This window comes from Urocampus carinirostris, chromosome 6 (assembly GCF_059441175.1).
Source record: "Urocampus carinirostris isolate Australia breed hairy pipefish chromosome 6, RoL_Ucar_1.0, whole genome shotgun sequence".
NCBI classification, from domain to species: Eukaryota; Metazoa; Chordata; class Actinopteri; order Syngnathiformes; family Syngnathidae; genus Urocampus; species Urocampus carinirostris.
Genome location: NC_142354.1, coordinates 42,603,945 through 42,631,819, shown reverse-complemented (window position 1 = coordinate 42,631,819; position 27,875 = coordinate 42,603,945). Strand labels below are relative to the sequence as shown.

General features: G+C 41.5%; 2 protein-coding genes across 4 annotated transcripts in view; one reads left to right on the top strand and one right to left on the bottom strand.

Moving 5' to 3' along the window:
* slc41a1 (solute carrier family 41 member 1) overlaps window positions 1-1,110 on the top strand; it is a 90,831-nt gene extending 89,721 nt beyond the window's left edge. For both annotated transcript variants that reach the window (XM_088339046.1, XM_088339047.1), the window contains exon 12: window positions 535-1,110. In XM_088339046.1, the coding sequence (XP_088195172.1) occupies window positions 535-720 (186 nt within the window). In that variant the 3' untranslated portion in view covers window positions 721-1,110. The remainder of the gene's footprint in view (window positions 1-534) is intronic.
* Window positions 1,111-7,981: 6,871 nt separating this feature from the next.
* On the bottom strand, window positions 7,982-26,444 carry LOC148364846 (EF-hand and coiled-coil domain-containing protein 1). Of its 2 annotated transcripts, none has more exons than XM_088337280.1 (8): window positions 25,807-26,444; window positions 23,605-24,034; window positions 23,391-23,525; window positions 20,642-20,700; window positions 19,324-19,430; window positions 13,968-14,084; window positions 12,687-12,753; window positions 7,982-8,277 (listed from the first exon to the last, which is right to left on the bottom strand). In XM_088337280.1, the coding sequence occupies exons 1-8, from the start codon at window positions 26,369-26,371 to the stop codon at window positions 8,105-8,107; spliced, it is 1,653 nt and encodes a 550-aa protein (XP_088193406.1). In that variant the 5' UTR covers window positions 26,372-26,444; the 3' UTR covers window positions 7,982-8,104. The 2 variants fall into 2 exon arrangements, with proteins under 2 accessions (XP_088193406.1, XP_088193407.1); XM_088337281.1 differs by having other exon boundaries at window positions 19,324-19,427.
* Between the last annotated feature and the right edge of the window lie 1,431 nt (window positions 26,445-27,875).

The window sequence follows — 27,875 nt, the reverse complement described above, 5'->3', positions numbered from 1 at the left end:
ATCTCTCTCTCTATTTATCTCTCTCTCTCTCTCTATTTATCTCTCTCTATTTATCTCTCTCTTTCTCTATTTATCTCTCTCTCTCTATTTATCTCTCTCTCTCTCTATTTATCTCTCTCTCTCTCTATTTATCTCTCTCTATTTATCTCTCTCTCTCTCTATTTATCTCTCTCTCTATTTATCTCTCTCTCTCTCTCTATTTATCTCTCTATATCTCTCTCTCTCTCTCTCTATTTATCTTTATCTCTCTCTATTTATCTCTCTCTCTCTCTCTCTCTATTTATCTCTCTCTCTCTCTCTATTTATCTCTATTTATCTCTCTCTCTCTCTCTCTATTTATCTCTATTTATCTCTCTCTCTCTCTCTCTATTTATCTCTATTTATCTCTCTCTCTCTCTATTTATCTCTATTTATCTATATCTATATCTATATCTATATCTATCTATCCTTGCTAAGTATTTCTATGTGGTCAAGTAGAAAACATACATTATGGAACGAAAACAAAAAGTTGAAATGCGGTTTTGTGCCCCACAGGTGATAATCTTACTCTACCTTGCGGACTGGATGGTGCACTGGATGTGGGGCCGGGGGATGGACCCCGACAACTTCTCCATTCCGTACCTGACTGCCCTCGGCGACCTCCTGGGAACCGGCTTCCTGGCCCTCTGCTTCCACATGCGGTTTTTCATCGGCGACAGAGACTCCAATGTGGGAAACTGATTCTCTCCCGTGAATGACGGAAACTGGACGTTTCCCACGTAAGGGCTAATCCCTCGATGGGTTCTGATCGAACACTTTCGTGCTTCAGTTCGCAATGCTAACCGGACGCGCCGATGATGTTTCCATGCGTCCGACATCGGAAACCGTTTCGTATTCGGACCCGCGGACTTTTTTTTTTCGCCTTATAAGAGTCCCTGCTCGGACTCTGTTGTCATTGTACCGTTGTAAATGATTTTTATTATAGTTAAATAATCTGTTTGATGTTAATTGATATCGATTCTATTTTGAAAGGCCGATCCTCATTATTTTAAATGGGGAGACTGGCCGAGAAATCTATTTTGTGTGACAAATCTGAGAGAAGAAGCAAAAAATTAAACCTTAACAAGCCAATGTTTCGTAATCACCAAGTGCTTTGTCTTGAAATCCCGGGATATCGTACGAATGTCAATGTCGAGTGCTTTAGAAGAGTACACTTTCTGCTTTCGCTTCATCAAATGAAGGTTTTTTTTTTCCTCCTGATTTTCTCTCAGTACAACGAGAAGTATAGCAACTGAAATCTGCGTTCAGAAACTGAAAGTTCAATGCGCTTAGTAACACACGCAAACAAAACAACCGTCACTTTAAAAAAGTCTTGCCTTCTTACTATATTTGATTTGATAAAACTTTGAATCAGGCCAAATTGCTATCCAATAACTGCCTAGTTTATTTTCCTCACTAACTCCGTCATAGTCGGCAAATGAAAGGCGAAAATGCATTTTTTTTTTTAAATGCAATTTTGACCAATTGAAATCTGAGGTGTCATGGCTAAAACTAGCTTAAGATCCTTGAATTATTTGCCACTTGTTTAACTTCTAAACTTTCCCAAAGGGGCTAGGAGAAAACATTCTAAGAAAAAAAAATACAGTTTTTCCACACTATAAGGCACATGCCCCCCAAAAATAGTCTTTTTCATACATTAGGCGTACCGCACTATAAGGCGTAGTAAGGGCTACTGTGTTTATCCGAGGATAACAATTGGGCTCCTATTGTTTGTGTAGTGCAATCAGTCACAAGTTTCGCTGATCACAATCTTATAACATAGTATGCAATTGAAATCGAACCGGGGTCGTGGCAGTGAGAGCGCGAACACTAACCTAATTGCTCGCCTTGTGACTAATTTGAAACACGAAAAAGCATTATATTTTATCTCATTATCACAAACACTGATTGGTATAGTGCATTTTGTTCTGCATTCTGATGAGGTTAAAGAGTCTCCCCACTTGTTTTTCTTCTCCACCTATGCATCAATAACGTTGATATATATACAGGGTTGGGTAGGGTTACTTGAACTGGATTACTTTCAATGACTTTTGGATTACTCCAATACCAAATATGCTAATAAAAGACAAAAGAAACTAAATAGGAATAAAATGACTCAATTTTGTGCAGGCTTGGGGAGTAACGGAATACATGGAACGTCAAAAATGATGTTGGCAAGCTGTTTGGATTTATTTTCATTTTGTTTCTGTCGCATTTGATGTTAGTTTTGCCGGAGATCAAAGAGATCAAAGCCAGGAGAGAAAGCTTACCACGTGTTGTGAGTCATCATTTGATTCATATTAAGTTTCTTTTGTCTTTTATTAGCATATTTGGTATTGGAGTAATCCAAAAGTAATTGAAAGTAATCAAGTTCAAGTAACCCTACCCAACCTTGCTATCTATCTATCTATCTATCTATCTTTGAGGGTTGGGTAGGGTTACTTTAACTGGATTACTTTCAATTACTTTCGGATTACTCCAATACCAAATATGCTAATAAAAGACAAAAGATCAAAGCCAGGAGAGAAAGCTTACCACGTGGAGTGAGTCATAATTTTATTCATAATGAGTTTCTTTTGTCTTTTATTAGCATATTTGGTATTGGAGTAATCCAAAAGTAATTGAAAGTAATCAAGTTCAAGTAACCCTACCCAACCTTGCTATCTATCTATCTATCTATCTTTGAGGGTTGGGTAGGGTTACTTTAACTGGATTACTTTCAATTACTTTTGGATTACTCCAATACCAAATGTGCTAATAAAAGACAAAAGATCAAAGCCAGGAGAGAAAGCTTACCACGTGTAGTGAGTCATAATTTTATTCATATTTAGTTTCTTTTGTCTTTTATTAGCATATTTGGTATTGGAGTAATCCAAAAGTAATTGAAAGTAATCCAGTTAAAGTAACCTTACCCAACCCTGATAGATAGATAGATAGATAGATAGATAGATAGCAAGGTTGGGTAGGGTCACTTTAACTGGATTACTTTCAATTACTTTCGGATTACTCCAATACCAAATATGCTCATAAAAGACAAAATAAACTAAATATGAATAAAATTATGACTCACTACACGTGGTAAGCTTTCTCTCCTGGCTTTGATCTTTTGTCTTTTATTATCATATTTGGTATTGGAGTAATCCAAAAGTCATTGAAAGTAATCCACTTAAAGTAACCCTACCCAACCCTGATCACAACACAAATGAATGTCGTTTTCCAAATCGACACTAGAGAACGCCAGTGAATCCTTTTGCGCTCTTTTTTTTTTCGTTAAACTTGTTCAAACTACGTTTTATTTGGATTGTTATCTCCTTTTGTTCTTCAACGTACTTCTTGACAGCCTTCTACTGAGTAGAATAGAATAGAGTAGAGAAGAATCTACTCTATGCTACTGGAGAGTTGTGAATACTTCTATAAGAGGGCAGATGACGCTTTTGTCTATTTATTATTAGAAGCACACAGAGCAATTTGTACATACTCTATTTATTCTCTATATAAGAATGTTTATTATATCCGGTAATTGTGACTTTCTTTTCCGAATTTTTTTTGCTGCTTGCCACAAATGTGGTTGCACGGTGCCTAAAAATGACGTAGAATGGCCTTAACCTCGATCAATTAAGATTAACCAATCATCAGCTTGGCAACGCCTAAAATCACCCAGGATTAATCAATGATTTACAATATCTTGATTATGATATGAAATTGAATATAATGTCGTGATTTTGTAGCGGAGGAGCGGAAATATCTGTATAAACACCTCAGCATTTTTCGGCGGGGGCGGGATGTTTACCCGCCGCCAATGTTCCCTCTAAACTGCGTATGTGCAGAGCTTTTCCGCGCACTAGAAAATCTAGCCGGCTCACAAAAATCAGGGCTCCAAATTGCTTATTAAGTAGCGAATTAAGTCAAAGTTACAGTGCATGAAGGTAAAAATACAAGGGTTCCCCCGACGTTGTGTTCTAAATGCGGTATTTTGATGTCAATGTCGAAGTAGAACGAAGTGGAGTAAAGTCAGTAGAGTTTTTCGAGAACCGGCTTCTTCGGCTCGGCTCACTAAAAAGAACCGGCTCTTTCGGGTCCCAAACGGCTCTTCAGGTTGTTTTTGCTTCTTTCATCCCTACCCGACCAAATATTATGTAAAATTGTGCACAAAATGACTTAAAGGAAGGGGGAATAGAACAAAAAAGAAAAAAAATACCAAAATGAAAAAGTAGTGAAAAGCTGAGAAAAAAAGAAACAAAAGGAAGAGAAAAAAAAGAAGGAAAAATTTAGAAAAAAAGCCAGAGAAATGGAAAAGAAACAAACAAAGGAAAAAAAGTAAATAGAGAACAAAAAGAAAAAAGTACAAAATGACTTAAAGGAAGGGGAGAATACAACAAAAGAATTTTAAAAAATTGAAAAAAAAATCAGGGAAAAAGAAGAAAAAGTTTGTGTTGCATTCAAATAATATCCAATTATACCAAGTCAATCTTGTTGCCAACATTGTACTGTGAAGAATACAGTTCTGTATCGTGCAACCGACTAAGCCCCCCCCCCCCCAGCCCCCACCCCCCCCCCCCAAAATGTTAGTATTATGCGACAAAAGATACCAGGTAAAAAAAGAAATGAAAATCTTGTGAAAGAATTTTTGTAAAAACAAATGACGTTAGTAGGCCGTACAACCTTTGCACAATACATGAGTCAATTCATTCAAAAGTGAAAAAAAATTGCATTGCCGGAAACTCGGCAAAATGTAACTTGATGTCAAATTTTGGACATGTTTGATAATGTTGCCACACTTGGGATTGCCGTTGCCCACTGTTGTTTCAAGCGTCGCTCACCGACTTTGTCTGAACGCTCAGACCCGTAAGGAAAATTAGAGGGAACATTGCCCGCCGCACCCTAAAAACAAGCCTCTTCCAAGCAAAAACAGGGCCTTTTAAAACCCCACCCTGAAGAACTCAAAAAGGAACACGAAGGACTTTCATCATCCGCATTTAAACCGTGATCTCCGATCGCGTTCTCTAGAAAATAGGGAGAGAAAAATGTGTGCGGGTGGAGGGATGTGTACTCTTTCTAGGGCTAAGGAGGATTTTCCTGACTTGCTGGGAATAAAGGACGAAATTCTTTCATACCAGTCAACTGCTGCTGTCTTTTCCTTTTCACGTAATAAAGGCGAAATAAAGCAATTCACGGTGTGAAAGATGTGGCCCGCGGGCCGGATCAGGCCCCGCTAAGGCTTTTCATCTGGCTCTTACAAAATGAAGCACAATAGAACAGTGAGTTGCAGTTTTAAATATGGCCACTTGATGTCGCCAAAGCCAGGTGCCACTCACAAAACAACTGTTTCTTTTTCGTCCTCTCATTTTATGTCTTTCTCACGCTCTCTTATTTTCTTCTCACTTTTCACTCTCTCTTTCTATCTCTCTCTTTCTTGCTTCCACTCTTTCTTTCACTCTCTTCTTTCTTTCTCACCCTCTCTCTTTTGCGCTGTTTTTTTTCCTCACTTTCACTTTTTTTTTCTCTACCTCTCTCTTTAGCCATGGCTTTTTTTCACTTATTTTCTTCTGCACTCTTTTTCTTTCTCCCTCTCTCTCTTTCTCAGTATCTCACACTCGCTCATTTTCCCTGTCTCTTTCTCCTTCTCTTCTCCCATTCTTTTATTTGCTTTCTCTCTCCCCTTGTCTCGCTTTCTCCCTTTCTATATCTTACTTTCTTTTTTTGTATCCTTCTTTCTCCTTTTCTCCCTTTCTCACACTCTCTTTTTTTCTTCTCACTTTTCACTCTCTCTTTCTTGCTTTCACTCTTTGTTTCACTCTATTCTTTCTTTCTTACCCTCTCTTTTAATTTCTTTTGCACTGTTTTTTCCTCACTTTCACTTTTTTTTCTCTCTGTCTCTCTCTTTAGCCATGTCTTTTTTTTCACTTTCTCTCTTCCGCACTCTTTTTCTTTCTTGCTCTCTCTCTCAGTATCTCACACTCGCTCATTTTACCTGTCTCTTTCTCCTTCTCTTCTCCCATTCTTTTATTTGCTTTCCCTCTCCCTTTGTCTTGCTTTCGCCCTTTCTATATCTTACTCTCTTTTTTTGTATCCTTCTTTCTCCTTTTTCTCCCTTTCTATATTTGCTCTCTTTATTTCCCTCTCCCTTGCATTTGTTTCTTTTACTTCTTTTTTTTCCTTTCTCTCTTTTTCACCATCTTTTCTTTCTATACTGTAATCCACTAGTCCGGCCCCTGAGAGATTTTTTTTTCTAGCATGCGGCCCTGAGCTAAAATGAGTTTGACACCCTTGGGTTACATGATATGATTGTATTGTATCAGTGCTACGGCACAGAGTAAAGGACTCATTTTACTTCCATTTCACGTTATTTCACACAATCTTTCCACGAATTGATACTCGGATACTCTAAAACAAGTGCTAAAAAGCAGAAGGAAGAATAGAAACTACGGAGACTCAATGTGACCAAAGAGCACCACTTTTCCTTTCATTTTTTTGTCACGATAGTTTGAAAACGGTTAGACATTTATTAGAATAATATTTACACATTGATAGACAGTTTTTACAAAATTATTTTTTAAAATGAGGATGTAGACATCATTTTTTTTCACAAACATTGCTACAAAATACTTTGTACATTTTATATTCTTCAGGAAAAATAACACATTATTATTAGACATTGTGGATTTTAAAGGGAAAAGTCAACCGAAAAAGTAGAGTGTCATGTCCTGCACGGTTGTCATGGCGCCCAGCTGGCCCCGCCCCTTGACACCGGCTGACCTGCATTTCCCTGATTACTCCTGTGGGTACTTAAACGAAAATCTAGCCAAAGCACAAAAATCAGGGATCAAAATCACTAATTAAGAAGCGACTTAAATCAAAGTTACAATGCAAAAAGGTAAAAATACACGGGTTCCCCTGACGTTGTGTCCTAAATGCGGTATTTTGAAGTCAATGTCGAACGAAGTTGAAAAGTTAGTAGAGTTTGTCGGGAACCGGCTTCTTCGGCTCGGCTCACCAAAAGGAACCGGCTCTTTGGGATCTAAACGGCTCTTCAGGTTGTTTTTGCTTCTTTCATCCCAACATGACCAAATATTATGTAAAACTGTGTACAAAATGACTTAAAAGAAGGGGGGAATAGAACAAAAAAGAAAAAAATGCCAAAATGAAAAAGTAGTGAAAAGCTGGGAAAAAAAAGAAACAAAAGGAAGAGAAAAAAGAAGGAAAAGTTACGAAAAAGCCAGAAAAGAAAGAAACAAAGTAAAAAAAAAAGTAAATGGAGAACAAAAAGACAAAAGTAATAGCTAGGAAAAAATAAACACAATGATACTTTTTTTTAAAGGAATTGAAAAAACAGGCTGGGAAAAAAAGAAACAAAAGGAAGAGAAAAAAGAAGGAAAAATTAGAAAAAAGCCAGAATAAAAAGAAAAGAAAGAAACGTAGGAAAAAAGAGAACAAAAAGAAAAAAGGAACAGCTCGGAAAAAATAAACACAATGAGACTTTTTTTTGAAAGGAATTTAAAAAAAGTAGAAAAAAAAACACGGAAAAAAGACATGTTGGACGTGTTTGATAATGATTTATCTTGCCACACTTGGGATTGCTGTTGCTCACTGTTGTTTCAAGCGTTGCTCACCGACTTTGTGTGAACGCTCAGACCCGTAGGGAAAATTACAGGGAACATTGTCTATGCCTATACAAGCTTTATTTTAATCTATAAGCATTTTAGCAGTATCAGCTGGGATTTGGGCGGCCATTTTACAAATAGAAACTGAAATTTAGGGGATCATGATATCGACATCAATAAATGCAATCCCAAGGAAAAATAGTGAACGTAATATACAGGTGCGGCTTGTGTATGTACAAAATCAGTTTTCCTCCCGAAATGTGGTGGGTGCGGCTTATAATCAGGTGCGCTCTATATTTCGGAATTTACGGTACTAGGTTATTCAATGGAAAAAGCAAAGGTGCTGACCGATGACATGCTTTTTGCAAAGATAATATCGGGCAATTTCCTGCGCCACACAAGACAAGGTCTCATGGCACACTAGTCCGCTGCTTGAAAAACAATGTTATAAATCATAAATCTTTGATGCTGTAGTAATTTTTTAGTTAACAGGAGATAACTAGTGGGCTGGTGGCACTTGTCTGATGTCCTGAAGATGGAAGCAAACCATTGCCTTCTCTTTTACCTCCATCCGCTTCTTCGTCTTGTCTTTGAATTTGATCGGTGGAGGACAACTGCACATAAAGTGCATCAGCTACCTGCAGTGCGTGCAATGGGCCTGGATATGGAGAAAAAAAACTGAAATTGTAAAACAGCTTAGCAAAAAATTTAGGCACAGTAATCTCTCACTGCATCATGGTTCACTTTTCAAGGTTTCGCTACTTTGCGGATTTTCATCGGGCATTGTGTTCTGATTGGCTAAACAGTCAGCCCACCCCTTTTCTGCCTGCATCTGCCTGTGCGTGTCATAATTGCCCTATTTAGCAGCTTGATTGGCGCCAACAGCCCAGACAAGCTGATTGGTGGCCACACCCTTCTTAAGCCCCCGACCGCAGTTCAATCTTTGTCAGATCGTTGCGAGCTGTTGTGTTTCACTCAGTGAGCGTTCCTGTCCGATTGGATTAGCAAGATGGCGGCGCCCTGTTCGGCTGCGGCTACATCGGCTCGCTACAGTTTTTTACACTTCGGTCATAAAACCCAGTCTTCGACTCAGTTTTGACGGCGCACAAAGTCAACTCAAACCGCAGATTAATATACGATCGCAGTTTTTTTGCTGGAAATGCGATCATCCAGAAATCAAGCGCTCGGTGCTACGACCACTCGGGAGTGTTTACTTAGCCTTGGACTGCTACGTCAACAAGACCCAGCGGCCTACAAAGCAGCGAAGCAGAGTGGCAAGAGAGCGGTGTGACCGGAGGAGGAAGCGAGGTTGTCGGGCCGGGCTAACCGCTAGGCTAAAGGCTAAACCCTTCAAAACGCCTCTCCCATCCATTTTCCTCTCCAACGTTCGCTCTCTGGACAATAAACTGGACCATTTACAACTGGAACTAACATCGAATTGCGAGATGACGAACTGCTGCGCTATAATTCTGACAAAGACATGGTTAGACTTATCTATCCCGGCTGACGCTCAAGAAAACAGTGCGGGTCAGATGTATCGACTATTCGTTCTGTATACACGTCTACACGAATGACAATAAAGTATATCTGAATCTGAATCTGATTCCGTCCCTGACTACGCCTGTTCTGCCTGCCGCCTGCCTACGACCACTATTACGAACTTGACATCGCCTCTGATCTCCAGCCCTGGTCAAACGACTTGCCATTCCCGCCTGTCTTCTTCCGACACGGATGTGTCACTCCCGCCTTGCTCGTTCCCGCTCTCCGCCAGTCTTCGGATCAAGCAATCGAGCAAGCCTTACTCTCACTCTCTTTCAATAAAATCTGAGAAACGCATGCAATTGAGTCCTGTGTCCGTTCTGGTCTGTGACAGTGCGTCAATAACATTACGGTCTAAGTTGTATGCATACATAAAACAGCTTCCCTTGGCATTGACTACACACATATCTTTTTCAATTTCCAATTTATCTAAAAGCAATCAAGTCAGCAAAATGATCTGGAACCACAAAAACACCAAAATGCAGAGGAAGATGCTTTCTATAGCCAACAAATTTAGGCTATGCGACACACTAAGGGAAAGTAAGAGCAGTTTTACCCTACATTTTTGTTTTTCGGATAATGTCCACATAATGGCGACAAGAAATTATCAGAAGTAAACTGGATAGTTTTGAAATGTTAAGAATTTATCTTTAATTATTTTTCATTAACACACACTGCTCACTCGATATAGAGTTTCTAGCAGTATCGTGTAGATCCTTCTATCTACCGAGAGAGCTAACTGTGGTCATTGTGATTGCTGTTTACGTTTCGCCGGATGCTAACGTTAGCATAGCGCTAAATCTCCTGCCCGCTGCTATCAATAAACAGCAGCTTGCACACCCAGACGGAGCTTTTATCATGGCCAGCGACTTTAATCGGGCATGCTTAAGGACTGTACTTCCCAAATTCATTCAATACGTGGACTGAGCAATTAGGGAAAAACACTGGACCGTGTGTACAGTAAGATCAAACATCTAGTTGGATCCGGCCATCTCTGTCTGTCCCTCACCCCCTCATACTACCCCCCCCCCTCTGGAGGAAAACAAAGCTTATACAACATCTTCATTGTTCCTTTATCTCTTTGTTTTCCTTATCCTCACTGTAAAATGTGGACCTGGAGTTCCACGTCTAATTTCGTTGTCACAACATATCCCATGTTGTAACAATGACAATAAAGGTATATTCTATTCTATTCTAATACAGCCTGCCAAACATAGATAGAAAAAATATATCATCACACTTATAAAATAAGTGCAAAACTCACTTTTTTGGGACAGATTGAGATTTAGAAAAGCTTTTTTATCTGCACACATTGGTCAACGAATCATATTTTGGACGAACCAATCAATTGTGCAATATACTACTAGCAAGATTATTATGAAAATGATACTTTAATAGCACAGAAGTTATTTGTAAAAAAAAAAAAAAAGTTCATGCAGTAATTGTCATGTCCTGCACGGTTGTCATAGCGCCCAGCTGGCCCCGCCCCTTGACACCGGCTGAGACGCATTGGACTGATTGCTCTTGGAGTACTTAAGCGCGTTCCTTTGTACTGTGCGTTGCTGGAACGTTTGTTAAACCTGGTCAAACTCCGTGAGACTTCTGTTAAAACCTGTTAAATGCCTAGTTCTGTGAATCTGCCCGTATTTGATCCTGTTTTGTTTTTGGTCTGATCCGTTTGTTTGTTTTTGAAAACTTGTCTTTTGTTTGGATCTCTAATCCACTCCGCGACCGTCGATCCTCGGATCGAGTGCGCGCACCCTCCTCATCCTTCCATGACCATGTCCTGAATCAATAATGCAATCTAGTAGCACGTTCATTTTTGAAATTGTAATTTGACTGAACAGAAGGTAAATAAATTAATCAACCAAGTACCGTATTTTCCGCACTATAAGGCGCACCTAAAAGCCTTTATTTTTTTCAAAAGCGGACCATGTGCCTTATAATACAGTGCGCCTTATATATGGATAAATATTAATTCGCAAAGTCTTGCAACTAAGGCAAGCAGCCGCCGACTCGATTTTCCCCCGAACGCCAAATAGTTTGCGGTGTATGCTGGGATTTATTTACCGGCGTTTCATTGGCTAACCAATGTGTCAATCATCATTTGAATGGATCACTATTGGCTAAAGTTATTCTGAGGTCAAGGGGAGGATCCTTTTTATTATTTACTGGCTGGCATTGGCTTGAATGGCAAAACAAAGCCTGCAATTGGCCAAAGAAGACGTGTCAATCATCAGTTGACTCGATCACTATTGGCTAAAGTTATTCGGAGGTCAGAGGCGGATCCTTTCTATCATTTACAGGCTGGCATTGGCTTAAACGGCAAAACAAAGCCTGCAATTGGACGAAAAAGATGAATGCGTATAGCACGTGGCTGACGGCATACAGAAAGCATTTTTTTACTATTTTGTATTTGTAAATATTTTATTCTCCTGGATTTACTAAACTCACGGATATAAGAGGACCACGGCTGCACATTATTATGAACACAACGACTTCGGTGAGCTACTCCGGCTATATATATTATCCCTGTATCTTGTTTCAGACTGAACTCGATGTTTCTGTGATAAGAGGTGCAGATAATGGATGGAATGGAGTGTCTATTTTAAAATTAAACTCAATTCCAAGTGTTTATTGTCATATGCACAGTAAAGTTGCGAGCGAAAAAGAAAATAGAAACTAAGGAATGGTTGGCATTTCTTGAATCCCAAGACTTTAACCTTCCGAATGATGGAACGATGCATTTGAGTGACATCGTACGGACACCGCATCCGCACGTGTTCTCGACACGTATTTGCGTCTTTGCAAGCTTTGGGAATGTTAAGGGGGTAATCAGTTGGACTGAACTATCTGACTGTTTTGTCCACGTTCCCATTGTAGCGCCTTATAATCCGGTGCGTCTTATGTATGTCAAAAATAGGACCAAAAACTATTTTTTCGGGGTGCGCCCTATAACCCGCTGCGCCTTATAGTGCGGAAAATACGGTAACTAATAAATAAATGCATACATAATTAAATAATGGTTTCTGCTTCGTGGGTTTTGACTATTGCCGGGCCTATTTGGAAAACATCCCCTACAAAAAACGAGGCATTACTGTAAAATCACTGATCACATCCACTACACAGCATTCTATCCAGACAGAAGAGCAGCTTCAGCGACAGACTGTTGTCACAGTCTTGTACCACGGACAGACTGAAGAGATCTTTTCTTCCTCATGCCATGAGGCTCTTTAACTCCACCCGGCGGAGCAAAGGCCCACATTAAACCACACCCTCTACATTGCATATTACTGTATTTTATTGCAATGTGTATTCTGTGTAGCACTATCTAGATACTCTATATAACACGCTACAGTGGGTATTAGCACGTCACATTGGGTATTTGTATATTGTATTATTTTTGATTTATCATTGTATTGTTCTCAGCACAGGGATCCTGCTGGAAATGTGAATTTCCCTGCGGGGATGAATAAAGTATCTATCCATCTATCTAAAAGTATTTGGAAAAATTCCGAACTTGTGTACCATCTCCAATGCTGCACATGTCCAGGGTATCCATGATGATGCTGCCCAGCTCCCTGCGGGTCAACTTCTGCACACAGGTAAAAAGCACACTTTGGATTGCACTCTGTGTACCGTAAATTCCGGACTATAAGGCGCTACTTTTTTCACGAACTTTCAACCCTGCGGCTTATTCAGTGATGCAGCCAATTTATGTCATTTTTCTAACGGCCGCCAGCGGCGCTCGAGTACAAGAGGTAAGATTTAGACCGGTGGAATATATGCGCCGAGGAAGACTGCAACTTCAAAGCTTGTGCACAAATTAAATTAGCATAGACATATCCTCATCATGCAAATTGCAATAGGAAAGGCACATGACACAACTTTCAAGCTAAACGCAATCGAGCAGTCCGATACAGAAGGAAACAGAACCATCGCACGTGATTATTACTTGGCGATCATGATGCTATCGTGTTTCTGAATAAGGGAGCGTGGGACGACGTCTATATGATAAAGTCCCTTTCCCATACTGAAGGAAGACGACTTTGGTGACGTCAGTAATAAGGAGGAAGATGAGGACGGTTTACCGTGCTTAATACAAGTACGGTACGTTTTTTTAACAGAGCTGTTTACTATGTTGCGAGCGTGTTTCTAGTAGCGTTTTGCTACCCTTCACAGGCACGGTTTGAGATGAAAGTTATAATATTATTATTAAAGCTTTGAAAACTCTCTCGGTGTACCGTCTTTCTTTGTAAATATGTGTAACCATGTATAATATGTATTTGCAACTGTATATTTTTGTAATGTATTTATTTTAGAAACTTATTCTGATATGTTTTGTACGAGCAAATGAGAAAGAAGGGGCGGGGCAAACGTGGGCTGACTGGAAGTGGAGTAAAGGTGAGACGTGTTTGTGGACGCGGCCGACAATAGTGGATATATATTTTTCCCACCCTTACCTTTGGAAATATACACTTTTTTCCTTGGATTACTTTCAACTGGCACCCGGACTGTGCAGGTCTGTATTAAATGTTAAGTACCGGTATCATTGTCCGCTCAATTAACCGGCTGAGTTTTTTGGACCGCATCGGGTATGAGTTAATTTCGTGTTAGTATTGCGTTATTTCAATGTGGGCGCATGCGGCTAATATACAGGTGTGGCTTGTGTATGTACAAAGTCGGTTTTCCTCCCGAAAGGTGGTGGGTGCGGCTTATAATCAGGTGCGCTCTATAGTCCGGAATTTACGGTAAATACAAATTCAAATCAGGTCGAAAGCAACTAGAAGAGCCAGTCGGGGACATTACCTTATTACGGAGATGCAGAAGTAAAACAAGGACATCTCTGAACTTGCCCTCCATCAAAGAAAGACGTTCTCTTTCTGTCTCTTGTGGGTCGGCCTTGTCCTCAGCTTGGTCCCGCCTCTTAATGAAGCAAAAGTGCAAAATCTAGTTTAGAAAATGTGCTGTCTTTGTATTTTTAAGTTCATGAAGTGGCTCAGGAGGTAGAGCGCTCGTCTTGGGATCAAGAGATCGCAGGTTCGATTCCCTGCTCCTCCGTGTTACATGTCGAAGTGTCCTTGGGTAAGACACTGAACCCCTAATGGCCCCAATAAGCAGGTTAGCGCCTTACATGGCGTGTGCATTATTGGCAGAATTAATGATTCAATCGTCAAATCAATGAACCATGAATTAATTAACATGGAGATTCATTATCAGGTCCGGCTCATCTCTGAAGAGCGAGATCGCACTTTACACGGAAAATCAACAGTGACCACATGTGGAAGATGCTGTATCTGAGTCACGTAGATGTCACTCAACTATATCTTCCGTTGGAGGAATCTGACACACTAAATTGTGGAAATTTGGAGGCCTGCCTCACTGAGATAAAAGAGTGGATGTCACTCAATTTCTTGCGTCTTAACTCTGAAAAGACCGAAATGTAAGTTATTGGTCCATCTAAATGCCGTGACTTGTTCTCAAAAACTGCTGTGAACATTGACAAATGTCACATCACACAGAGTGACTCAGTTAAAAATTTAGGTGCCATATTTGACCCTGATCTGTCCTTTCAAACGCATGTGAAGAAAATTACTAGAACCGCTTTCTTCCATCTCCGCAACGTTGCTAAAATTCGTCCTATACTTTCTCAGTCGGATGCGGAGATTATAATTCACGCTTTTGTTACCTCCCGTCTCGATGACTGTAATGCACTACTCTCCGGTCTCCCGAAGTCCAGAATCAAGAGTCTTCAGCTGGTACAAAATGCTGCAGCAAGGCTTTTAACTAGGACAAAAAAGTCCGATCACATCACGCCGATTTTGGCTAACCTGCATTGGCTTCCTGTTAGCCTAAGATGTGATTTCAAGGTTCTCTTAGTATTATACCAAATCATACATGGACTTGCTCCCTCATATCTTTCAGATCTGATTTCCCCCTATGTTCCGGTACGAAGCCTTTGTTCTGAGAGCGCCGGTCTTCTGGTGATCCCAAGAGCAAAGAAGCGTTCCGCTGGTTCGAGAGCGTTCTCCATCCGGGCACCGGTGCTGTGGAATGCTCTTACCCCTGAGATCCGATCTGCAACCTCAGTGGAAATGTTTAAATCTAAGCTTAAAACACACTTCTACTCTATAGCATACGGATAACCTATACTTTTCGTGGACAATATTTCTGTAGTATTCGTGATTGCAACATCCTTTGCTGTCTGGTAATCCTGAAAGGGGGATGCCACATGTGCGGTCCCTTCTCAAGGTTTCTTCATTTTCCTCATGTTGAGTTTTTTTGAGTTTTTCCTTGCCCTCATGTTGGTTCCAGATCAGGGGATGGTGTAATAAAAGTCTGAAAAAATAGTCTGTGTAATAACCTGTGAAGCCCTTTGAGACTCTTTGTGATTAAGTGCTATACAAATAAAAAAAAACTTGACTAGATCAGGAGGCTTCTCCTGCTAGTGGGAAGGAAACCATTACTATCTGTTTTGCGAGAGGGAGCAAATCACTATCTAAAAAACAGCCTGGGGAGAGATGGGTGTGACCAGCCTGTACTTGCCCAAGACACACCAGGAGATGTGGTGTCATGAGGACCCTGGCAGTTAAGGGATCTGCGAACCAAGAACTGTACATAAAAGGACCTTTTTAAATTATGAGATTGATTTTTACTTTATTGAGTTATCATTTGGCAGCACAGCGGCGCAGTGGTTAGCCAAGTGCGGCACTGTTCTAAGGTCTTGGGAACCTCCTTTGTAGGTTCAAATCCAGCTACCGGACTTACTGTGTGGAGTTTGTATGTTCTCCCCGTGCTTGCGTGGGTTTCCTCCCACGTTCCAAAGACATGCATTTCAGGTGGATTGGCCCGTCCAAATTGTCCCTAAGTGTGAATGAGCTAGCGAGTTGTCTGTCCCTGTGTGCCCTGCTATTGGCTGGCAACCAGTTCAGGGTGTCCCCTGCCCACTGCCCGATGATTGCTCGGATGGGCTCCAGCACCTCCGCGACCCTACTGAGGATAAGGTGCAGCTAATGAGAAGAGATGAGATATGTTATCATTTGGCAACTCTTTTTTGGGAATCAAAGTAGATTCCGATTCAGAATATGTATTGTCATTGTCACAGAGCAATGAAACCTCTAAACGTCAATCCCTCCATTTCATTCTTCCATCCTCATTAGTCCGGCCCCCGACTGAATGTTTGTTCTATTGTGTGGCCCCCGAGTTAAAATGAGTTTGACACCCCTGGTTTAGTGCCTGTATGTTTGTTACATTGTTCGTTGCATCTCCATTTCCGATTTGGCCGTTGTTCCTGGTTTGGATCATGTCAGGTTTGGTTTTATTTGGACATTCATTGTTTTGGGAACCCTTGTTTGTTTCTGGTTTCGTTATTAAATACAATTTATTTGAATTAACCATAAAAACATATGATCAATGACATCATTTTACATTTTTTTCACCTGGCGTGTTCCTATATTCATCTTACTACGGATACCAGAATGACTCATTGGTGACAGTAGTAATTTGCGCCACTTATCTTCCTTGTCGCTGTTACTTACTTCTCACTTTACTCTTGTAAAAGCTTTGAACAATCGTGCATTCACCAAATGCGGCTTTATCATGGAGCGACTCTTGACGCACTTGCACCGGCTTGTCTAATAACAGGCTATGCTTCCGAAGAGATGAAATTGATTCACCAGAGGGCATGGACATTCATTCCTTAGAAAACAACAATAGACACTGCAGAAAAAAATAAATTCCTATTCCATTGGCAGAACCTTTTCCTGTTTTGACTACAGTGGAACCTCGGTTCTCGACCATAATCCGTTCCAGAACCCTGTTCGAAAACCGATTTGTTCGATCACCGAAATCATTTTTCCCATTAAAAATAATGTAAATCATTTTAATCCGTTCCAACACCCTGAATGTTTACTTTGAATGTTTAACGTAAACATAAGGCTAACCCTGTCAGGGAAGACCAGAACAGAGCAGGAGACCCCAGAGCGTTCGTACAATTCTTTATTTGGGGAAGCGTAAGGGTTAGCGGGAAACACGGTGACCGTCGAACGTCAGCAGCAACGTCGTGGCGTAGCGTGGGACGGAAGCAGGTCGAGTTTACCAGGAATGAAGAGAAGATCGTAGCGTCGGACGGAAGCAGGTAGGCAGGCAGACAGAATCAGGTAAACAAGGCACAGGTAATCGGGAGAGTCTTACGGGGTACAGAAGGAATCCTCCGACACAGAGTTCTCAGCGTAACGCGTTTAAATAGGGAGCATTGACCAATCAGGAAGCACATTCCAGCGCACCCCATGATTACCCCAGGTGGCTCCACTTGGGTAATCATGACAAACCCAGGCTAATCTTACGTTCGCGTTATCGTAATCTTCAGTACGAAAGATTACCCTAACATGTACGTCTAAAAATAAAAAAAATCAGGTGGTTTACAAGTCATTTAGCACCCGGGTCTTCACAACAAGTGGTGAGCGGTTCATTTGAAAGGGGGCTCCGTTCCAACACCCTCAATGTTTACCTGAATGTTCAACGTAAACGTAAAGCTAACCCAGGCTAATTGTACGTTCGCGTTATCGTAATCTTTAGTACGAAAGATTACGCTAACATGTACGTGTAAAAATAAAAAAATCAGGTCGTTTACAAGTCATTTAGCACCCGGGTCTCCACAACAAGTGGTGAGCGGTTCATTGGAAAGGGGGCTGCGTCCCAACACCCTGAATGTTGGGCTTCGTTCCAACACCCTGAATGTTTAACGTAAACACGAAGCTAACCCAGGCTAATCGTACGTTCGCGTTATCGTAATCTTCCGTACGAAAGATTACGCTAACATGAATGTGTAAAAATTTAAAAAAGGATAAAGAAAAGAATTATGAATAAGATTTCTTACCTTTGTGGTGGTCAGCAGAAGGCGCTCGCACACCTCCTTCATATTTTGCTGTCATTTCTTTCTTAAATGCAATAGTTGTACGCACTACTTTTCCTTTTTCAGCTGTAACAACTTTGCTGCTTGCACTGACTTTCTTCGGAGGCATAATTAGGAGCTAAAACACTTCGTACACCTATATTAAAAGCGAAAGCAAAACGCGATAACAGTTGGTCACGAAAAGAGCGATCTACACCCGTACGCCGCTCAGCATCGCACCCTAGCGTACGCACTCACGCATTACCGGCGTTCAAACTCCGATTTTTTTGACCGAACAGCGAAGCAAGAATTTCTCAATTCTTGGTCGGACTCCGATTTGTTCGAACTGAGAGGCGTTCGAAAACCAAGGTTCCACTGTTTCATATTGACTGTATTTTGGTCTTGTTTTTCTTGATAAAGGGACAGTGTGTGTATTAGCTGACCACTAGATGATGCTGTACTGTGTCGTGCAACTGGAAAACAGTTGCTAATTTTATGTTTTTAGTTTAAGTGAGGATCTACAGAGCAGAAGTAAATGGAAGGAGACCAAGAGGTAGGCCGCCATTGACGTGGATGGATGGTGTTATGAGTGCACTGCAGGAAAGAGGTCTAAATTTAATGGAAGCTAGAGCTCTTGTTGGTGATAGGAAGGAGTGGAGAGGTGTTGTGAAAGGATAGTGGGATTGTGGACGCCTTCTTAAGGATGGGCTGGGCACCCGTATGATGCGGCAGGGGTAAACCAGTGAAAGCTGTCGGGCCCTGCTGTTGAACTAAAGAGTGTGTTGTGTCACCCTGACCCGAGTGACATGGCCGCTTTCTGGTGTCCCGTTTCATCTGGAGGGACGAAAGCATGACCGACTTAGGTGCCGAGGTGCCTAACTTGTTTGGGTGTTTGGGCAATTGGGTTGGCCATGGTCCAAAATTTTTGTGTGTTTTTTTTGTTTTTTTTCCCCCTTTTATTTTCTTTGTTATTGTATGTGTGAGTCTTGCTGTCGGTCACCCCTCTTGAGGGATATGACCAAGGTAGATAGATAGATAGATAAAGTGAGTTATTACTTGTAAAATAATATAAAATTGTGCATACTATATGTAATTAAGTCTGTGTCAGGTGGTTTTATAGAGCAGGGACACATTAGATCGTATTGTAGCCCTCAATATTAGATCCGTCTGCCAAATTGACGGGGAGACGGCAACGAAAGACTTTGTCCTTTCGATTTGAGATGTTAAAAAAGGGGCACAGATTCCATCACGGTCACTGACGTCATTTTTCACCTCAAATGGACAACGTTGCACTTCATCAGCCGAGCATCTGTCGCCTTCTTCCTCCTCGTCAGAGGCAGCTCGGCCCTCCACTGCCCTCTGCAGGCACTCGGTATCTGCTGACGAAAACATTCGATACAATCAGGAACAGAAACAGTCAATGACTGGAGTTGGAGTGCAACCATTCTGGAGTGCCATGTCTAATCTTGTTGCAAACAATGTTCACTACGTTGTTATTAGATATTAATGAAAAAGAGACAATTCAACTCAAAACCGCCTGGGACTAAATGTAACATTTCAAAGTTGTTTGCTGGCTAATGGAAGCCATTTTCCACTTAAAGGTATACCCGAATTCAAAAACATGCAAAATGAGAAAATATAGTACAGTGGAACCTCGGTTTTCGAACGCCTCTCAGTTCGAACAAATCGGAGTCCGACCAAAAATTTCGAGAAATTCTTGCTTCAATGTTCGGTCAAAAAATCAGAGTTCAAACGCTGGTAATGCGTGAGTGCGTACGCTAGGGTGCCATGCTGAGCGGCGTACGGGTGTTTTAGCCCCTTATTATGCCTCCGAAGAAAGTCAGTGCAAGCGGCAAAGTTGCTACAGGTGAAAAATGAAAAGTAGTGCGTTCAACTATTGCATTTAAGAAAGAATTAGGAGCAAAATATGAAGGAGGTGGAGTGTCTGATCTTGCTAGGGAATACCCCACCGTCTACCTGCGCCTTCTGCTGACCACCACAAAGGTAAGAAATCCTATTCACAATTATTTTCTTTATCATTTTTTTTATGTTTACTCGTTCATGTTAGCGTAATCATTCGTACGGAAGATTACGATAACGCGAACATGTGATTAGCCTGGGTTAGCATTATGTTTACGTTGAACATTCAGATAAACATTCAGGGTGTTGGAACGGAGCCCAACTTTCAGGGTGTTGGAACGGAGCCCAACATTCAGGGTGTTGGAACGGAGCCCCCTTTCCAATGAACCGCTCACCACTTGTTGTGGAGACCCGGGTGCTAAATGACTTGTAAACGACCTGATTTTTTTTTATTTTTACACGTTCATGTTAGCCTAATCTTTCGTACGGAAGATTACGATAACGCGGACGTACAATTAGCCTGGGTTAGCTTTATGTTTACGTTAAACATTCAAGGTAAACATTCAGGGTGTTGGAACGGATTAAAACGATTTACATTATTTTGAATGGGAAAAATGATTTCGGTGATCGAACAAATCGGTTTTCGAACAGGGTTCTGGAACGGATTATGGTCGAGAACCGAGGTTCCACTGTATATTTCTGGCATTATTGTCATCCAGCCGTTCCTCACCTGTTTTGCAACATGACTCAACTCCTCTTGCTGAGTCTGGAAGGCACACGCAGCCGGTTCTAGAAGAGAAGAAGAATGTACTGCATCTCAAATCATAATCAGTACTTATGCCTTATCAGAATAAACAAAGGTTTCTCTACAGTTATTTGCTAGGGAGTGCATGGAAAGGGAGGCATGGCTTATAAAGGACTAACTGTCAGGCTCTGGATGGTTGCCATGGCGCCCAGCTGGCACCGCCCCTTGACACCGACTGACTCGCATTTTCTGATTACTCCTGTGGGTACTTAAACGTGCTCTTTTGAACTGCGCTTTGCCAGGACGTTGTTGAAAACTTGTTTATGCTTGGTTATACTTGTTGTGCTTGTTGGACTTTGTTGCACTTTGGTGTAACATTCTGAGAGATTCCTGCAAGTTCTGTTTAATTCTGGAAATGCCTAGTTTGTAGTTTTGCCTGCGTTTGACCCGTTTTGTTTTGTTTTTGGTCCGTTTGTGTTTTGGACAACTTTTCTTTCTCAATTAAAGTGTGAGGACGTCTATGCAAATGAGTTCCTACTTCCTGCCTCCCGTTCCGTTTTGTGCCAACAACAAACCAATCGGGAAAACATGAACACGCTGCTAAAGGATTGACAATAAAATTGTGGTAAATATTGATAATTTTATCTATAATACAGTGGGACCTCGCTACTTCGCCGTTCAACGTTCGCGGGTTCGGAGCTTCGCAAGTCTAAAAAGTAATAATAATAAAATAAAATAATTTTAAAAAAAAAATCTCATCACATCTCATCTCATCAGCTGCACCGCTTATCCTCAGTAGGGTCACGGGGGTGATGGAGCCCATCCCTGCAATCATCGGGCAGTGTATTTTTTTTTTTTTTTTTTAAAGCATTTTTGAAGGGGCGTCGCTACTTCCTGGTTCCACGTTCGCGGGTTCAGAGCTTCGCAGGTCCAAATAATAATAATAATAATAATAATAATAAAATAAATTTAAAAAACTCCAAAAATGTAAGCATTTTTGAAGGGGCGTCGCTACTTTGCGGATTTTCACTTTTCGCGGGTGGTTTTGGTCCCCATTAACCGCGATAACCAAGGATTACTGTAATTCTAGAACTAATTTTGCAGTACACAATGCCTGGAGAAAAAAAGAAAAACTTCTGTCCAATTTTGCTGGTTCCAAGCTAAAAGTGATAGAGGCTGCTAAAGAAATCAGCAACCTGGAAGCAGCAAGACAGTTGGATGTAGATGAAAACAATGAGGGACTGTCAAAAAAGGATTACGTAATCATTGAAAATTGCGCCTAAGGCCATATGTGCAGACGACGGATCAAAATATGAATAGTAGCCAAAAATGGAGAAGGCGATCTTCGAGTGGTATGAAGCGCAGATATACCCCCAAAACATTTTTGGGGGCGATATCTCAAGATTTCAGAAGCCAAGAAATATGCTTCCACGTTGAAGACACGTTGTCTTCTATCTGTTTTATTATGTGACTATTTTGAAGCAGTTTAAAGCTTATATTTAATGTTGGCTTATATGTGATGTAGGCTTATATGTGAAAGTATACGGTAAATTGGAACTAGATAATCACTTTCAGACTAGTGCTCTACTTTTCGGGGTCAGTACTCGGGTGGCCAAGTAAATCATTTTTAAATTAGGTAACTATTAACTGTAACCAATGTTCCCTGTAATTTTCCTTATGGGTCTGAGCAACGCTTGAAACAACAGTGAGCAACAGCAATCCCAAGTGTGGCAACTAAGTCATGATCAAACATGTCCAAAACTTGACATCAAGTTACATTTTGCTGAGTTTCCGGCAATGCAAAAAAAAAATTCACTTTTGAATGTATTGACTAATGTATTATTGCAAATGTTGTACAACAATTCTTTCACAAGATTTACATTTCTTTTTTTTCATGGTATCTTTTGTCGCATAATATTGACATTTTTGGGGGCTTATTGAGTCGGTTGCACGATACAGAAATTTATTTAATCACATTTTTGAGTGGAAGTACAATGTTTGCAACAAGATTGACTTAATTGGAAATTATTTGAATGCAACACAAACCTTTTATTCTTGTTCCCTGTTTTTTCAATTCCTTTAAAAAAGTCTCATTGTGTTTATTTTTTCCTAGCTATTACTTTTGTCTTTTTGTTCTCTATTTACTTTTTTTACATTGTTTCTTTCTTTTCTGGCTTTTTCTGAATTTTTCCTTCTTTTTTCTCTTCCTTTCGTTTGTTTTTTCTCAGCTTTTCACTACTTTTTCATTTTGCTATTTTTTTTCTTTTTTGTTCTATTTCCCCCCTTCCTTTAAGTCATTTTTTTGTACAATTTTACATAATATTTGGTCGTGTAGGGATTAAAGAAGCAAAAACAACCTGAAGAGCCGTTTGGGACCCGAAAGAGCCGGTTCTTTTTAGTGAGCCGAGCCGAAGAAGCCGGTTCTCGAAAAACTCTACCGACTTTACTCAACTTCGTTCAACTTCGAGATTGACTTCAAAATACCGCATTTAGAAAACTGCGTCAGGGGAACCATTGTATTTTAACCTTCATGCACTGTAAATTTGACTTAATTGGCTTCTTAATTAGCAATTTCGAGCCCTGATTTTTGTGCGCTGGCTCGATTTTTTTGTGCGCGGAAAAGCTCTGGGTAGTGTGCAATTGCGCACGCACGCAGCTTAGAGGGAACATTGACCGTAACTAAATACATTTTTTTCTGTAACACGCCCAACACTGGTTATACATTCGGACCAACCTGTATTGCTGGAGTTGGCTCTCCAGCTCGTCGATCCTCGACTGAAGCTCCGGCACCGATTCGGCTTGCTCCTGAATTGTTCGCACCCGCTCAAGGCCCAAGCTCAAAGCCTCCCTGGCTTCTTCCGCTCGCCTCCTGATGAACAGGATCAGGTTTTAATAAAAGGCTCAATTTTCCAGGTTTGAGTTCCTTCATGATGGATGCTAACTCAAACCTAATTTGGATGTTCTCCCTCCTGAGTGCCGATTCTACCCCTTGGAGCTTGTTCACTTCCTGGTAAGCCCATCGCAGCTCCTCCTCCAGTCGTTGGTTAAACCTAATGGCTTCCTCCAGCTGTCCGTCACGTGAGGAACGGATCAGCTGCAACTCTCTTAAAAGGGGGTCCCTCATGTCCCATCGTCTCAACAACCTCCTCCCGCCGTTTCCTCCTGTGATATTCGGCGTTCCTTTTATCCGCCTCGTAGGCACCAGTTTGCCTTGGACCAGGGAAATGGACGTGGCGGCCGATGAAACGGCGATGGGTGCTGGGCGATCGCGGCTCCTCTCTCGTCTCAGGGCCACTTCGAGGGCCAAACATCGAGCATCGCTACCTTGCAGAGCCGAGCGTAGGTCCTCAACCAACTCCCTAAGAGCCACTAGTTCTTCTGAGGATGACAAAAAAGAAGGGGAACAGAAAGCATTTCTAGATTTTGTTTAGGGATTTTAGAAAATGCGAGGAAACCGGAGTGCCCAAAGAAGACCAATTCAGGCACAGGAAGAACATGCAAACTCCGCACACGGAGCGCGGTAGCTAGATTTGAACCCGGAATCTCTCAACCGCAAGGGGGACGCGTTAACCTGTCACCCAGCCGCCGAAAATGCAATATCTAAACTGACTGTATAAAGCTATTCTTATTATTTATGGTCCCCATTGTTCAGGAGGTAGGTTCTTCATTTTGCTTAATAATGTTGCTGTAATATTCGATTTTACGATATTTTTAACTTATTTTCAACCTCTATTGTCAGAACCAGAACAGATACAGGACCCAATCGCGTGACGTTCTCACACAAGCTTTTTTTTTTAATGGGAAATGGGGAGTCATATACCTTAGGAAGCCGGTCTGATAGATAGATAGATAGATAGATAGATAGATAGATAGATAGATAGATAGATAGATAGATAGATAGATAGATAGATAGATAGATAGATAGATAGATAGATAGATAGATAGATAGATAGATAGATAGATAGATAGATAGATAGATAGATAGATAGATGGATGGACAGATGGATAGATAGATAGATAGATAGATAGATAGATAGATAGATACTTTATTCATCCCCGCAGGGAAATTCAAATTTCCAGCAGCATCCCTTCGCTGAGAACAATACAATAATAAAGCAAAAGGAATACAATATACAAATACCAAATGTGACATGCTAATACCCACTGTAGCGTGTTGTATAAAGTATTTAAATAGTGCTACATAAAATACACACTGCAATAAAAGTACGGTAATATGCAATGTAGGAGGTGTGGTTTAATGTGGGCCTTTACTCCGCCAGGTGGAGTTAAAGAGCCTCATGGCATGAGGAAGAAAAGATCTCTTCAGTCTGTCCGTGGTACAAGACAGTGGAAGGACAGGACGCCAGAGACCGACGAGATCGATAACGAATCAGGGGTAACGAAAATAAACAGGAAAAACTCGACGGGAACCAAAACTGGAGAAACTAATCAACAGGACAAGAATAGACGGAAAACAAAAATGGAACCCGAAATTAAACAGTACAAAAATAAACGGGTACAATTCCGGACTGCAGATATCACAGGGAAACAGGACAGAACCCACGTCTTAGGTGAGGTTTTGAGTTGTTCCTTGCCCGCATGTTGGTTTAAGATCAGGTCATTGTGTCATTGTAATCCTGTGCTGTCCTTTGAGACATTTTTGTGATTAAGGGCATCATAAATAAATTTGACTTGACTTGACTTCAAATTCCTCGCCGTAACGCAATTAGCCGAACAAAGGAGTACACGGCGCCGCAGTGGTTAGCGCATGTGCGGCACAGTTCATGTCTCGGGAACCTCCTACGTGGGTTCAAATCCAGCTCCTGACTTCCTGTGCGGAGTTTGTATGTTCTCCCCGTGCTTGCGTGGGTTTCCTCCGGGCACTCCGGTTTCCTCCCACATTCCAAAAACATACATTTCAGGTGAATTGGCCGGTCCAAATTGTCCCTAGGTGTGAATGAGCGAGTGAGTTGTCTGTCCCCGTGTGCCCTGCGATTGGCTGGCAACCAGTTCAGGGTGTCCCCTGCCCACCGCCCGGTGATTGCTGGGATGGGCTCCAGCACCCCCGCGACCCTACTGAGGATAAGCGGTGTAGCTAATGAGATGAGATGAGTACAATACAAAACGCACCTACACACTACAAAACGTACCTGAAGAAGCATCATCCACTAGTCGAGCAGCTGAAGCTCTGTTGAATCCGTTGTGGTTCCTCGTCAGATCAAAGCTGACGAATTTCCTCCTCCTGACGCGAGGCCAGCGAAGCCTGATGTGTTTCTCCACCAGCTCCGTCTCCTCCGTCACAGGCAGTCTCCACACGCTCCCCCCGGCGGAGCGCACGCGAAAGAATCCGCACAATCGCGAGTGGAAGTCCTTGAAAGTCATCTGGCACGGCAACCCGGAGCAAACCTCCCCGAACTCCTCGTCGTCTTCTTCGGTGCCTGTCTCCAAACTTCCCGTCATCGTCCTGCTGTCTTTAGGCGCTCCTGTGACGCCTAGCACGGCACAAAGGGTGCTGAAGTCCTCCGCCGAGACTTTTTCGTCCCGGTTGGGGTAAGCAAGATGGTGGAAGACCTCCTGCAAGTACTGGTCTATTCCAGTGGCCAGCACGACGATCTCGTTCTCCACGCCGGGATCGGGGCAGTGGTGGTGGGCCAGGGCGCTCCGCAGCCATTCGCTTCTCCGCGCCGCTCTCGGTCGAAAAGCAACGCGCTCCATTTTTTCACGTCAGAAATTTGACCCAAATTCCCTTCTTTTGCGACTTGAAATCGAGCCCCACCTTTGCAACCGAAGCAAGTCTAAAGTCTACTGCACGTAGAGAAAACAAAGTCCCATTCAAGCCTGACTCCACCCTCTAATGCAGGGGCGTCAAACTCGTTTTTGCCGGGGGTCACAAATGCTATAAAAGAAATCTCACGGGGGCCGGACTAGTAAATTTAAGAGAAAGAAAGAGGGAGAAAAAGAGAGAGAAAGAGAAGGAAGGAAAGAGAGAGCGATAGACAGATAGCGAGAACAAGGGAGACAGAGTGAGAGAAAAAGAGAGATATGAATGGAGAAGAAGGGGGAAATGAATATAGAGCACATGTGTCAAACAGGCGGCCCGCGGGCCAGATCAGGCCCACCGATGGTTTAAATCCGGCCCGGAAGACAACAGTGAGAGAAGTGCAGGAGGAAAATGAGCTGTAGTTTTAAATATTTCCACCGGATGTCAACAAAGCCGGTTAACACTTGCAATACAATTGTGGTAGTATTTCTCCATTTCTCTCTGACTCACTTCTTTTTTTATTTATTTCTCCCTCTTTTTCTTTCTCCTGTTCACTCTCTTTTTCTCTATTTCTTTCTCACTCTCTAACTCTTTTTCTCTGTCTTGCTCTTTCTATTTTCTCTCTCTAATTTACACTTTAATTCTCTTTGTTTCTTTCTCACCCTCTTTCTTTCCCTTTTTCGACCTCTCTCTCACCTCACTTTGTCTCTTTTTCTCCCGCTGACTCTTTCTCTTTCTGTCGTTTCACTTCTCTTATTCTTTTTATCTTTCTCTTTTTTCACTTTCTTTTTCTCTCTATAGTCATTTCCCCCTTCTTCTCCATTCATATCTCTATTCTGCTCTCTCTTTTTTTCTCACTGTTACTCTGTCTCCCTTGTTATCCCTTTCTGTTTATCGCTCTCTCTTTACCTCCCTCTCTTTCTCTCTCTTTTTCTCCCTCTCTCTTTCTCTTAGACTTACTAGTCCGGCCCCCGTGAGATTTTTTTATAGCATTTGTGGCCCCCAGCTAAAACGAGTTTGACACCCCTGATATAGAGAGAAAAAGAAAGTTAAAAAAGAGAAAGATAAAAAGAATAAAAGAAGTGAAACGACAGAAAGAAAGGAGTCAGGAGGAGAAAAAGAGACAAAGTGAGGTGAGAGCGAGAGAGAGAGAGAGAGAGAGAGAGAGAGAGAGGGGTCAAAAAGGAGAGTGGGAAAGAAAGAAAATAGAAAGAAAGATAATTCAAGTGTAAATAAAAAAAAAAGAGCAAGACAGAGAGAAAGAAACAGTTAGAGAGTGAGAGAGAAAAAGAGAAAAGGAGATAGAAAGCAAGAGTGAACAGGAGAAAGAAAAAGAGGGAGAAATAAATAAATGTAAAATGTAAATGTAAATGTTCTGCATTTCTTTAGCGCTTTTCAAGTCAATGAAGACCTCCCAAAGCGCTTTACAATGTGCTTCACACTTTCCTTTTTTACACA

Coding starts and splice junctions, on each gene's coding strand:
- LOC148364846 (XM_088337280.1), bottom strand. CDS start 26,371: ATGGAGCGCGTTGCTTTTCGACCGAGAGCGGCGCGGAGAAGCGAATGG. Junction 20,701..23,390: donor AGCCAACTCCAGCAATACAG/GTTGGTCCGAAT, acceptor CTTCTCTTCTAG/AACCGGCTGCGTGTGCCTTC. Junction 12,754..13,967: donor TTCTGCATCTCCGTAATAAG/GTAATGTCCCCG, acceptor ACCTGTGTGCAG/AAGTTGACCCGCAGGGAGCT.